Source organism: Watersipora subatra, chromosome 9, assembly GCF_963576615.1.
Source record: "Watersipora subatra chromosome 9, tzWatSuba1.1, whole genome shotgun sequence".
Lineage (NCBI taxonomy): Eukaryota > Metazoa > Bryozoa > Gymnolaemata > Cheilostomatida > Watersiporidae > Watersipora > Watersipora subatra.
The window spans coordinates 11,109,986-11,124,838 of NC_088716.1; the positions used below are offsets into that span (position 1 = coordinate 11,109,986).

The window sequence follows — 14,853 nt, forward strand, 5'->3', positions numbered from 1 at the left end:
TCGATTTCAGTTTTTCAAAACTGGTGCTGAATTTTGACAATTGCATTCTAAACTGTAGTTAGCATAGAGAGGACAACTCTCTTCAACATGTGATTGTGGTTATTTTAGCTAAATGGTATCGAATGTATTTTCAGAATACAAAAATAGTTGAGATTACATATAAAGAGATGAATGCAAATCAGAGGTATGTGACGCACAAATCTAAATTATGTTCGAGGAAGGAATGCAAATGTTCAATCATGTAGTCTCGGAGCAAAGCATGCAGTCTGAGGCCTTAATCTGTGAGCTTCCTTAGGGAGCTTTCAAGCAGGTCCATATCACTGCGGATGTCCTTGACCAGATTCAGCACCTGATCTTTGTGTTGCATTACTTCTACACTCTGGGTGTACGAGTTGTACCGCACATCGAACTTTCTAGGGATGGTGGAAGCCCAGGTTCTACAAGATTGAATTTCATATGTCGATAGAGAGTCAGCAGTAGCTACGCACAACTAGAAATAGTAGTGTACAAACTCCTTAAAGTCAACTTCTAAGAAAAAGTGTTAGACTATTATATATATGAGCATAACTCTAATCATGAAATGAGAAAGCACAACTTTTCAGTTACATACAGTTATGTGCAAAAGAATAGGAGCGCCCATGTTAATATTAGTCTAGTATTTCTGAAACATAGCCAGTTATAATTTTTCTTGAAAAGGATTTGAATACAGACACTTGGTACCATTTACTTCTCAGAATCTACTAGTCTCAGAATTACTAGCCTTTAAAAAGAATACTCCTGTTATGCTGCAAAGCAGTGTTGTCAATATTATATTATTTGTATTTACTAAACGCTATTTTGAGAAAAGGGTGGTTAAACTGTCAAAAATGACTGAATCTATACTGCTAGAAAAATAGAAATGTCAAATATTTGAGAAAGCCATAGAATTTGATACAATGGCTTAAAAAACAAATTGTTACGTACTGACTTTTGCCAATGTTTCATTAATACAAAGCAGATCTCATCGGGTGAGAGTATTACATAATTAGAAGGAATAAATTTCTAACCCGCAAACAATACAATAACATCACAGAAAAGTCTACAAATGGTCTATAAAATGATATATACCAAATTTATTTTACTCAAGTTGACTATAGCGGGGTGATTGGGTTCTGTAATGGAAGTGCATGAAGTTTATTATAAGCGGTCGTTTACTTTTGTATGTGACTAGCTCATTTTTCTGACCTCATTCTAATTTAGGTTCACATTGCCCCCTGTCATCTTGTTGTCTATGATTACATCAACGTTCCTCTGATTGGCTGTTTAGTGTTTACTACTACAACTCTATTTTTGTGGTCTTTCGAATGTGACTGTATAATATCGCTCATAGTTCATACAGCCATAAATGTTGAGACTTCCAAACACAATTTTAGTACGGTTCAATCGTGACACACAAAGTTAATACATCCTGTTTACTTTGGTAACCTTCAGTGATATGAAAAAAGTGTATTATACTTGGTAAGGCGAAAGATCAATTATTAGGACTACGCTTTGATTAAAAGTCACAAAGGTATACATCCAGCCCATTGTCTTCCGATTCATCGATGAAGTGATTTACAACCTGTTCTGAAAACTTAAATATACTTAAATGGATGATTAGAGTGCTCTTCAGCTGAGGCAAGCATTTAGAGAAGCCATTGTTATAGCATGTCAAAGTCCATTTTCAAACTCATGTGCATTTCAATTATCACTCATAAATTTCTAAGTGATGCTATCCAAATAATAAAAAACTGTTTGATCTTTATCCCATAATAAGAACTGATTTGTAGAAGATTTTCTAATAGATGGTACCAATAGTGACTAGATTACATCAATTTCTTCGTTGTATTTGTGGTTGGTGTAGTTTTAGTGATGAGTATGCTTGAGAAGATCGATCATCAGAATAATCCAAACTAGACCCCGATTCGAAGTCGTGTAGGTCTAAATTTGACCCACTGTCGTCAGATTTGTTCATGAGCTGGTTTGCAGCCTGATCTGAAGACTTTAACCGAGATGCTTCTATGTATATATATATATAAACCAACATCCAATAAAAATGCTGACATCGACGCAATTAAATCGCTCTGACGGTTTGTGGGTGCAAAATATAGGTGACGTAAAGCATAATGGTTAAAGCGTGTCTTACCGGAGCTTGTTCTTAGCATCATCAAAGCTGCTAGCAGCGAAGTAGACAGGCTGGTACTCTGTGATGGGGTACGTCTGCTCGCAGGTCTCACTAGGGATGAACTCCTTAATGCATGGCTTGTCTGAGAGGCAGTACTGCAGAGGCGAGAGAACAAGTTGGTGCTACTAGGACTACACAATTAATACTGACTGCATTAATGTAGCAATACAAACAAACACAACTTTAGATGAGTCAAACATCTTCATTTTTAAGTTTCCTGAAACTGTCAAATTTTTAGATTCACTGAAATAAAGTGAACATCAAGATGAATACTTTTATTATAACGGAGTAGCTCTATAATATGTCCATGTATCTACACTGACCTCAAGTTCTCCATAGGATGACAGAAGACCAGCTCCAAATGCCTTCAGTTGTCCATTTTGTTTGCATACCCCAAACTCGACAGTAAACCAATAGAGCTGTAAGTGTATATATAATTATCAATAGCTATCTTCTTATTTCAAATGAAAAGAATGAAAATTTTTAGTAATAAAATAAAATGGCAGAAAGGTTCACATTGACTTGATAAAACCTGAGCTATCTTTAGTAAGCAGATGTAGGTAAGTTATTTTTCAAGTATGCAAGAGTTCAACTCGAGACAAGCGCATCATCAAATTCTCATAAACAATCGTATGCTATTTCAATTAATTTTTTATAAATATAAATTACTTTATTGGCAATAATTTTATTTTAAACAACTGTTTTCCAAATTGTTCCATACTAAAATCATGAAACAAAAAAAAAGAAAGAAGGGCAACAGCCACCAAAATCAAAAGATTCCAAGTGTTTAAAATACCTTTCTCTGCTAAGAGAATAGATTATTAACTAGAGGTTTGACTGTAGTTGTAATGTGAACAGATTGTAACATGGACTTTATTTATTATCAATCAGACAGCCTGAAGGTGGGTGTTTAAGAGACTGGTTCACCGAAACCAGATGAAATTTGAAACCAAATATTTTTAGTTACCTGGCAAATCGGCAAAATCAGACAAAAAATATGGGAATGGATAGCTTTCAAACAGAATAAGACACACACAATAATAAAGTGGGCTTTATTGGTATAGACATTTTATACTACACATGCTATATATGTTATGCTATACTAGCCGAGTGACCGGCACTGCACGGGTATTAACAAATAGCTAATAAACAGTGGCAGGCAATGTAGTTGCCTGCTACTTGTCATTAGCCCGGCACATAGGCCAATGACTAATTTGAGTAGGCTATTATCAGTATTGCTAAAATTATTAATAAGAGCCGTGAGAGCAAGCTTTGGTAACGTCGCATAACGCAGAGCGTTATGCGTATTTTAACCGAGATAATTGCTCATATTGCCTAATGAATTTGTTGCATTTCGTGGTGAGTTTATTGTTGAGCTTAATTGGTCAGGTCATCGCCTGGTGAACGGGAGGTTCCGAGATCAAATTTAGCATGATGCGGATGTTTAATTCCTAGATTTTAATAGCTATAGCTGTAAAGACTGAACCAGACTTTGAGATTTATATATAGATACTATTATATATATTATACCGTGGCTAGCTTCATAATGTAGTCATCTGGTGCACCGAGACTCGCCAATCCAATCTCTTGAGAGAATTGTGCAAATGCAGGATCAGCGAAGAGCGGCACATGTCCAAGTACCTCATGGCAAACATCTCTGCAGATACAATGTAGTAGTTAGTCAGTAAAGTTGGCAGAAGGTAATAGTCAATCCGTGCAATAAGTGAAGAGTGGCAAATGCAGTAAGCAGTTAGTGGTACATGCAGTAGGTAGTCAGTGATACATGATGTAGGTAGTCAGTGATACATGCAGTAGGTAGTCAGTGATACATGCAGTAGGTAGTCAGCGGTACATGCAGTAGGCAGTCAGTGGTAGTTGTAGTAGGTAGTCAATGGCATTTGTAGTAAGTAGTCAATGGCACTTGTAGTAGGTAGTCAGTGATACATGCAGTAGGTAGCCAGTGATACTAGTGCTAGATAGTAAGTGGTACTTGTAGTAGGCATTCAGTGATACATGCGGTAGGTAGTCAGTGCAAGAGAAAGCTGATTGCTTAAATTTTACTCACATCTGGTACTACTGTGCCTATGGAGAAAAGAAAAAATTGTTAAGAGTTGTCCACCCCATAAGATTTTTGCTACATATTACTACAAAGATCTACTGTATGTAGACTATCAAACAAGGATGGATTCCTATACGAGACAAAATGGCAAATCACATTCCGATATAATTAAAATTAGTTCTTGCATAATGGAAGACAATACAACAGATTATGAAACACTTCATGTCTGGTATTGTGGCTTTAAAATTTTTTTATGCAAAAATGTAGAGTTACTAACGGCTCAGGTGTGTAAAGAGGTCGGGAGCTGTGACGTATATACTGGGTGGAGTGAAATACTCGGAATGCAAGGCCAGCCAAGAAGTCTCTGGAGGAGAGGAGACCGGCAACAGGTCGCAGGGTAAATCCAGTGCAATCTAAAACAATATTAGAGCCATTTCTGCAAAGTGAAGCGCTGCAATATAACTAGTTTTTTATAAACTGTCTTCACTGGATTTGTCTTCTCATAATGGGAAAGATAACGAAGGGACTAGAATTAAAAAGATTAACAAACTTAACACTACGTTAAAGCTGTCTTAATTAAAGCTATGTTAAGTTAAAGTCAAGTTGTGTCACTAATGCAGATTAATCCAACTGAATTAGAATTCAGCTTGTAGAATTGTTAACCAATACTAAGAAAGGACACTATTGTTTTCCACCAATAAGAAAGGACACTATTCTTATCCACCAATAAGAAGGGGCACTCTTATTATCCACCATTAAGGGACACTATTATTATCCACCAATAAGAAGGGGCACTATTATTATCCACCAATAAGAAGGAACACTATTATTATCCACCAATAAGAACAGACACTATTATTATCCACCAATAAGAAGGGACACTATTATTATCTACCAATAAGAAGGAACACTATTATTATCCACCAATAAAAAGGGACACTACTATTATCCGCCAATAAGAAAGGACACTATTATTATCCACCAACAAGAAGGGACGCGATTATTATCCACCAATAAGAAGGGACACTATTATTATCCACCAATAAGAAGGGACACTATTATTATCCACCAATAAAAAGGGACACTACTATTATCCGCCAACAAGAAAGGACACTATTATTATCCACCAACAAGAAGGGACGCGATTATTATCCACCAATAAGAAGGGACACTATTATTATCCACCAATAAGAAGGGACACTCTTATTATCCACCAATAAGAAGGGACACTATTATTATCCACCAATAAGAAGGGACACTATTATTATCCACCAATAAGAAGGGAGGGACACTATTGACTACACATCACATGCTCTCTTTGACATAAGCCTATTAATAGGCACAGAGTAAGTTCAAGCAAACTAGCAAAGCCCTTATTTGAGACCTGAGACCTTATTTTGCATCTATTCCCCATTTGCCAATGGTGAACATGATAGTGCATGATCGGCTTACAGTGAGCATGCTAACTCATGATTAGATTATGGAGCTCACACCAGGTCATGGTGGATCGCACCGGTCACAGTAAGCAATGTCAACTATTAAACCAGGAGACAGTGTTCAAGTATTTCAAGTAATTGTAGTTTGAAGCATTAAACTGTTTACTAGTGCATTGAAGTAGCAGTAAAATCATGATAGAGCAACTCCAAACATAAAACAAAAAATTGATACAGGTATGCTAAAAAGCTCAAAGTGGCATGGCATGCTTGTCAGAAACGATGTTCCATAGTTGAAATATTATAGCGAGAAAACTCAGTTTGAGATGTGGCTTATGTTTGCTAATTTCTCTTTATACTAGAATATGGAGATTACTACCAACCTTTTCAGAGTAAGAATATTTTATAAATGCAAAGACTTCACAATTATTAGCTACAAGACAGTTATATAACTTAGTGGAAAATAAATGATGCGAACCTTTGAGGAAATCAGAGACTTGCTGTAGCTGAGGTATATTGTCTTCTCTGTAACCACAGTTCTGAATGAGGAGGGGAAAGACATGGTTGAACTCGCTGCAAGCATGGGTAGGGTAAAGCTTGGTTAATTCTCTGAAGACTGTACCCCAGGTGGCCGTCTCCTCGGCTGTATACTCCACAGTGGGAATAGGTGTGCCACTACAGGCATACAGAAGTTAACATTCAGAGAGATTCAGCTGTATAAATACTCAGCACTTCGCTGAATAGTAAGAGAAGTGGCGACTTAAGTAATGGAGATATCTTCACAGCTTTGAAATCTCATAAAACATTGACACAGTTGAGATACATAAAGTTATGAAATATCATGAAGTTATGTAAAGTTATAGCTTAGGTTCCCAAACGTCAAATTAAATGCAAAAATCTGCTACTAGTCAATACTTACTGCTTGTAATGAAAAGCAATGTCTGCAAACTCCTTCCTTCTCTTGCGGTAAGTCTCATCCTTGAAACCCTAAAAGAGAGAGGGTGACTCCAAAACAAATAACTTCTTCAACAACTTGATTGCAGTTCAGCCAAAAATAGTTCCCATTAACGCTTCATAGTCCTAAAACCTAAGCGCATTGAAGAAATGTCAACATCAACACTGCGGCATTAACACTAAAACTAACATAAAATGCTAACATATATACATTAATCAGGTATATTTTGTCCTTATTTTAAGATTATATATAACATTTAAAATGATATGCTTTACAAATACAATTATTGAAAATATATACTAAAACATTATACAGTTTGTATTACAAGTGTTGCAATTACGGTAGATTCGATGTTTAAACATCAAAAACTAAAAATATGTTCATGTCTGAGCCTTGCACAGCATTCAGCGCAAGACTGACACCAGTGTTTTAGAATGTCTCTTATTGCAAGTGCAGCATGCTTTAACCTATAGCCAAATGGTTTTAAAATGCTGCATCCATAGTTTTGCCGACTCCAAACAACACGTAAAATTGCAAGGTTAATCTTTTCTCAGACAACTCGCCCCCTAGCAACCAACTAATCACTTACAGGGTGATCACTGTCCAGCTCTGATCCATAGCTGAGGATATGGTTGGCAAACCTGTCCAGCTCACGAATTCTCCTCGGAAACCATGGCACTGGATAAACACAACTGGTGGATTAGTCCGTTTAATAACCTGTCTAAGAAGCTCACACGCTAATTTAAAAAAAGATTTAAATGTCTTTATTAATGTGTTTTAGTGTTTTGATCTAACACAACTTTTCTAATTTTTTAAGGATTATCCTTCAAAATGAGCTTTCATAAACCCTTGGTATGTAATATCCCTGGCTTATGGCTGAAGAGACAGTTTTAAAAGTAATAGTTCATTAAAACTTAGACTATTTAGCTTAACTAGCACCGGTAATTCATGGGGTAATCAAATAATTACCCATGAATTTGAGTATATAAGCTAGTAACTTAGGCTAGTCTAAATCTTTACTATGTAATAACCCTGGCTTATGAATTGAGCTTGAGGGACAGTTTTATTTACATTGTGCTGTTTTAACAATCTTCCACCTAATATCTGTTCTTTTAGCAGAAAAAGGTATTTAAACACTATTTGTCAAACTATTTATTCAATTTTAGTGGCTAACTGTTGCCCTTTTTTTCTTTATTTTTGTTTTATTATTGTTGTATGGCTCAATTTGAAAAACATTTCTATTTGAAATGAAATTATTTCCAATAAAGCAATATATATATAATGTACATATATATATAATGTATATATATATATATATATATAATGTATATGTATATATAATGTATATATATTAGTAATGTAAAATAGTTTCACTTATCTTTGTTAATTTCCAAACTAATACTATAATTATTACTATTTGCTCCAATTTCTTGTAGAGCTCTTTTATTTTAGTATTACTTCGCTGTATTAGCTTATAGTAGAACCTATATACCGAATATAGTTGTAAAAATATATACATACATAATTACGAATACTTCATGATATATATCATGAAGTAGCAGTAATAGTCTATTTAAAACTTGAAATACTGATACTACGAACTAGTAAGACTCAGGTTATGTGATTTGCGCATGTGAACGTGCAGATGGGTATATTCATAGATTACACAGACAGTCTACTGCTAAAACGATCGTCTAAATGCCTATTGCGATGACTCAGCAAGTTGCACTAAAGTGAAATTGAAGAATAAACACACAAACACAACTGTGAGTGCTCGTCTACAGTGAACAGCACAGATAATTTAATTGTGTTAATACAAAAGAATGCCAAGAAGAAAACCCGCCATGAGAAAACATGTTAACATGAGAAAACCGCTAACAGTTAAGAGATGGTTTTGGAGGTACCCTAATTATATCCCCATCCATGGATATGAACAACAGCAAAAAGGTTGAAGAAAACTTTGGCAAACTTAAAATGACCTTGACATCTAAAATTGCATCAAACTTTTCACATACATGTACTATATGCTAAAAATTATTTACGACCAATGTTGCCTAAATTAAACAGTGAACACATACGCCCACCCGGTTTAATGCACTTGTTATACTCCTTTACAAGGTATACATGTGACAACTTGAAGGCAGGGGCCAGCATAGAGGGAAGGTGTAACTGACAATACTCTAGATATGAAGAAATGTTATAACTAGGAAACAATAAGCATTCAAGAACACATTAATACATCAAAGTGCACTCACTACCATTGAGTTAGTGAAAGAAACACAACATTACGTGGTACGACTCTGCAAATAGGTTACCTCTTTTAGAAGGGTCTGTAACACAGTGCATGCTTTTAAATTTAGATGATGTTAAAAAGCAACATAGATGACTACTGAGTAACGCAAGTAGAAAGGTGCTCAGGCTACAGTCAAGAGAAACATGTACAGTAATCCCTACTACTTCGCAGCTCTCGACTATATCACTTCAATGTATCATCGATTTTCAATATGTGTACACTCTGATACACTCAGGGTATTGCTGCTCAGGGCATGAATAGGAGCACACGGTTTATTTATATGAAAGTCCATTGACAACGAACTGGTTGATATGACTCGGAAAAAGATACATTGTAAGAACAGTTCGAACATGTAACCTTCGTGTATAGTACCTGTGTAAGTGTAGAAATCAGATTAAGTGTGCTGACGTGTTCAATTTATGGCTCAAACTTTAAAAAAGGGGTCTGCCACGAGGAGTAGGGAGGATTACCATAAACTATATAAAACAGGTCAGAGCACTAACTGAAAAAATATTCTGAATGTTCCATGGCATCAAGTTACTGTCCATGACACAAAACTGTGACAAAAGTAATCAAAAAACGTCGATACATCAGAAGCGCACTAAAAATTATATTGATGGAGTAACATCGAGTCAAAAATCCTAATAAAATTGGCTCGTTACAAGTATCGTAATGTGATTTCTAAATCAGATCATTTTAGGAAAAAATTCGATGGTCGTCAAATAGTAGATTTGAATAAATCTTTGAAAATATATTGTTAAAAGATTTTATGCCATAAAATGACTATGAATAATATTACTAAAAATATGTTCGAAATTCTGTGAACCATGCTACCGATTCGAAGACGGATTGTTTGAAACATCACAGAGCTGATTGAGAAATATTGACCCTGTAACCTGAGTGAAACATAGAAGAGTTTAGACAATTGTGTAAACATCGTTTTATATAAAGCCTCACTTCTGGTGGCAGGGTGCTTTCAGAAAATTTACATACACTTGCATTGAGCTGAAATTCTTTTTACACTTTTTGAAGATTAGAACCAGTGATTAAAATAAATATTGACTAGAGGACTTATACATCAGTCTAAACTAGCAAAGAAGTCTAAAGTCTATCAATATTTAAAATATTAATTATTATTCAAAAAACGGATTTTACCAATTATTTGATATACAATTTTGGAGTTATCTTTTTACGCATCTAGAAAAGGAAAACTCCCAATATATAGGAGTCACCAACAAAGTAAAGAATGGGAAATAGAATTGTTGAAGTTAAGTAACCCTAACTACTTTTTGAAGTGGGTTTTTGGAGAGTGAAAGTTAGTGTCTCAGTAATATATTATCATTTGGATGCGTGGTGTTTACGCCGCCACGGCTAACTAACTATAACGTCATTGTCTAAACTCTCATAATCGTGAACTCAGCCTGCAACTAGCTATTTACCAACTGAGAGACACGCAATTGCGGTAATTGACAGTGGCTATGGGAAAGAAAGAGCCAGCGTATAGCAAAGAGATAGTCAGGTCTACTCAAACAGCCAGCAAATAGACTACCTTCAGTTGCTGACCCATTAGAAATCGTTCGCTTTCTACCACGAGAGAGCACTTGGAGGTCGATAGTAAACTCTTTCAATGCGTTGCACGCTGCCTTAAGATCACCGCTGCCAGAAGTTATCTCCACAATAAACTGGTAGTTGTTAGGGTCTGTCTTGTCAGGTCTTGATTCAATGTGTTGCAGATTCACACCATTTTTCTGCAAAAGTGAACCAATGATAATATGAATGCCTTATGATGTAGACTATTAATCCATCATTTTTCTGACGTCATCACCCAGTTTGCACATGCGCTCGTCTATGAAAAAGCCACCATCTTTGTAGAAAACGATCATCATTCTCTTGATTAATAGTATTTTTCAGTGTTGTTTTGATACTAAAATAAAAAATTTGCAAACAAAAGCATTGTTTGCAATAATTAATTGCAGAAGCTTCGTGTTTTTAACGATAAAAGTTGTCCATAAAGATGGCAGACAACGAAAGACGTCACGAAAAAACAAAGGGTACGAGAAACAGCCACATTTTTTACTATAATAAAATTAGTGTCTGTCCATAGCCACGGTTAAAAGTTAAAAAAGATTGCATTGTGCAGGGTTCGAACTCTCAACATTAAGCTTGATAGACTGGCACTCTAACACCTGTGCCAATCGATTGGAAGTAGTTTAGTACAAAATCCCATGTTGACCGCAGTTAACCATTCACCTTCTTTTGATGTTTTTGTGAGTTCAATAACGACTCACTCGAGACACTTGAGATAAAGCAAGCAGAGAGGCCATATAATGAAGAGAAATGCATTGTGCCTTGGATATGATATCAACTCATCCCAACTACTGACCTTACAAGTGCAATAAAATATTTCAACAGCAAGACAAGTGGTGATAGCCTTGGCTCCCAACAATAACGGACATAACTGCATGATAATGCCTTGACTTCAATCATGGAATTTGACTGGAACAAGTGACAAACTGACACAGAGCCAGTACAAGTACTATTCATAAACGGAAAGTTGGCGGTAGGTGATAATATTGCTGGATCATTGTCAGCGTTCCAATTGGCAGCATTCCAAAATATTTTTGGAAGTTGATGTTTGAATTGGTTATCATACCAAAGATTAACTATTCTATCAAACATCGAGTGTCCTTGAGCCGTTGTACTTTAAATGTTGACTCTCTTGCTGCCAACGGGTAAGCAGCACTACCTATTCATTTAGAAGCCTAACAGTACTGCTGCAACATCAAAGGACAAGCATAACCATAATGAGAGTCATGTCTGTCAGTAGCCATGGTTGGATGCCAGCAAAAAAATCGCATCGTACAGGATTTGAACTCGCAACATTCAGTTTATCAGACCGACACTTGAATGACATACTTCTTACACCTGACCATCTCTCTCGGTACACTGAAATGCCAGGATACTATTATAATTAGCGGGAGACAAGTTCAATTTGTTTACTAACAAAGATACGTAGCATTGCGAAAAGATCTTTTAAACTTTTGCGAAGAAGTCTTTTAACCTTTTGCGAATAAGTCTTTTAAACTGTTGCGAAAAAGTCTTTTAAACAGTTCTAACACAAAAGTGTTCGGCTTATTGCAGTAAAACAGATTCAGGTGTGTATTATCATCAGATGCTACATGCCCTTCGGCACCAAATATTGATAAGCTTTCCAAATGTTCATAAATTATATCAGTCAAGAGGCAAATAAAAATATGCCAGTGTTATACAACAATCATGATAGACCGAGATTGCACGGTGTTAAATTTCTTTATACCATCTCTTAACAACAGTTCCAGGAATTGAACTGATCCCAGGCGTAGTGTTAAAAAAAGGCTTCTTATAGCAAACAGCCAGTAATTTGCTTGGAGTTGTTGTGCCTTACGAAGTCGTGAGCCGGTTGATTGCAAGCTCATATACAAGTAATTGTTAAAAAATGAGCAGAACTTGTTGTTTCATAATATCTTTCATTTTATGAGAATCACACAGAAAGAAAAACAAACTGATTATTTACAGCCATATTCATGCAATTCCATCGGTAATAAATTAGCATGTCTTCATTAAGCTTGTAACCAGTATCAACCAGTTGCATCACAAGATAACAGAGATATGGATAACAGCCTTGGCAGATTATCACTAGTTCTTGGCGCAGAAACTCTGCATTCATAAACTCACACAGTACATATGTATATCTGCCAGTGTGACACCATTTGCTTTTTATAGCATTTTCCACGGATGATTAATTTTCTCTTGCCATATACTTGGCTGTGCCAACTTCAGAATGGAGTGTAAACAAACTATGTACATGCCAACTCATCAATTCAATAGAATGCTGGACGCTTCCACAAGAGAATATGATTCATGTTACGTAAACACCAATATAGTAACAAGCGACATTTACTAACAGGTGACATGTGATGTAATGTCTATCCAAGACGATTTTGGCTACTATTATGCTCGCAGTAATGAAGTCAGTTATAAAAACGTAAATTTGTATAACGATAATGGCCCAACACATGAATATTAATATCTTGGAACCAAAATAACACTGGCCAAACTCTCTTTATAATGTGCTCTGCTTGCATTATACAACATATTCTAAGAAACACTTGAGCCCCCACTCTACAATCACCATGATATTGATTCTTTTCGTTGAATAACCCCTCAGCTGTGCTGCAGCATAAGCTACACGAGAAGCAAGTAGCAGCTCACTACTAACATTACAAACATACTATGAGGCTGGAACACAAGCTAACAAACCCTAGGATGCCCTGCTCTGTTTGACATAGGCAGTGAGGTGACCGGTAATTGCATTCAAAGGCCTAAGCTCAGTTTGTCAGCTTACCCTCGGCTGAATATCTTGAACTGCATGTTTATTCATTCCTCAAACAATAGGCTATTATGTAATATTCTTAACAAGTAATCACACATAATATCTAGGGCACTGGCTTTACTGCTATAAGGAAACTTGTCATGAAGCAGTCGATTACCTTAAATAACTTGAGGCAGGATGCAAGAGCTCCAACACCCTCGTTCACTGAGAAAAGCACAGTGACATTACTTGACTCACTGTCCATCGCTTGAGCATCAGTTTCATCAGACCCAACAAACCGGCCATGTGCAACCTCTCCAAAAAGATGCGATTTTCCATTGCTATTCCCATTGTTGTGGCTCTGTATGTATGAAGAACGCAAGAAAGAGTAATTTCTCAAACGAAACATGTACAAAACATTCCATCACTTGATGCATGAACACATACAAACCTCGGTGGTGTCAATTTTCCGCTTTTTTATGGCTGCATCCATTATGCTGTAACAAAAGATCTCTATCGGGATATCTGTCAACAAATAGAGATTATAGAAGTTTATAATCATTACAATGGCTGAGATAGAGGTGAAAATATAGGGTAAATACCAATTTCTTTATGATTTGAGCCAATTGAGAGCACAAACATTAAAAATCTAGTTGCATCAAAAAGTCCTTATAGAAACTCACAAAAACCTAACAGAAATTCTGTCATTTTATCCTTGCTTATAGTAAAATGTTGAAACCTTACTATTATATTAACTTTAACAAACCAAACAAATATGCACATTTTGATAGCCCTAACATAAATCTCCTAAATGTGTCATACTCAACATTTAGTAGACACAAGTGGCACAAAGTTGCACAAAATGCCCTGGAAAACGCACGCAGAATCGATTTACATTAAGGATCTAGTAGATTGCCCATGATATGCTATAATGCTCAAAACATGCTGACTAAAACAAAAAACAGCTTTGAGCTCGTGTGAGTAGCATGATACTACGAAACACACCTCGTGAGCTGCTAGTCAATAAAATTGAGCTAACCTTACGAGTAAGCTTCTCCAGTCCACGGCAAACTATCAGCAAGTGCTTGAAGGCGCGGGAGGTGATTATATCATTGGCGCACGCTGAAGGTGTGGCGAAGGAACATGATTTTGATTGGATAATATCGATCATCCTCTCTTAATAGAGTGAAACCGCCCTTAACGCTATACCTGGCTGTTGTCAATGGTGGCGTATTTATCTAGGCGGTCTAATGTATATTGTCCAATTGGCTTCGAACATGCCATTCAGTGCGAAACACAATCCGGCGCCATTACAATTTGGTTAAGTATAAATAGAAGGCATACAAATCACTTTAAATAAATAAGGGTAGACAACTTCGTATACAAAACTGCATCGCTGAACGTAGTATACCGTTTCTAGTGCGTGTGAAATATACTTATCCATCTTTCCGCCAATACTTAACAAAACTTTATATTTGACGACAAAGCGTGGGTGGTCGTTATAGCTGCTCAATATAGCTATCAATTGCAAACCCTCATGAGCATCAATTTTTGGAAAC

At 36.2% G+C, this 14,853-nt stretch overlaps 1 protein-coding gene across 2 annotated transcripts; it reads right to left on the reverse strand.

Moving 5' to 3' along the window:
- Positions 1-93: 93 nt before the first annotated feature.
- LOC137404681 (protein henna-like) lies at positions 94-14,452 on the reverse strand. Of its 2 annotated transcripts, none has more exons than XM_068090915.1 (12): positions 14,334-14,452; positions 13,746-13,819; positions 13,473-13,655; positions 10,493-10,691; positions 7,240-7,328; positions 6,615-6,682; positions 6,174-6,370; positions 4,540-4,675; positions 3,734-3,860; positions 2,527-2,622; positions 2,165-2,298; positions 94-437 (listed from the first exon to the last, which is right to left on the reverse strand). In XM_068090915.1, exons 2-12 carry the CDS (start codon positions 13,785-13,787, stop codon positions 275-277), a joined length of 1,434 nt encoding a protein of 477 aa, XP_067947016.1. In that variant the 5' UTR covers positions 13,788-13,819; positions 14,334-14,452; the 3' UTR covers positions 94-274. The 2 variants fall into 2 exon arrangements, with proteins under 2 accessions (XP_067947016.1, XP_067947017.1); XM_068090916.1 differs by having other exon boundaries at positions 13,746-13,791; positions 14,334-14,360.
- Positions 14,453-14,853: the final 401 nt, after the last annotated feature.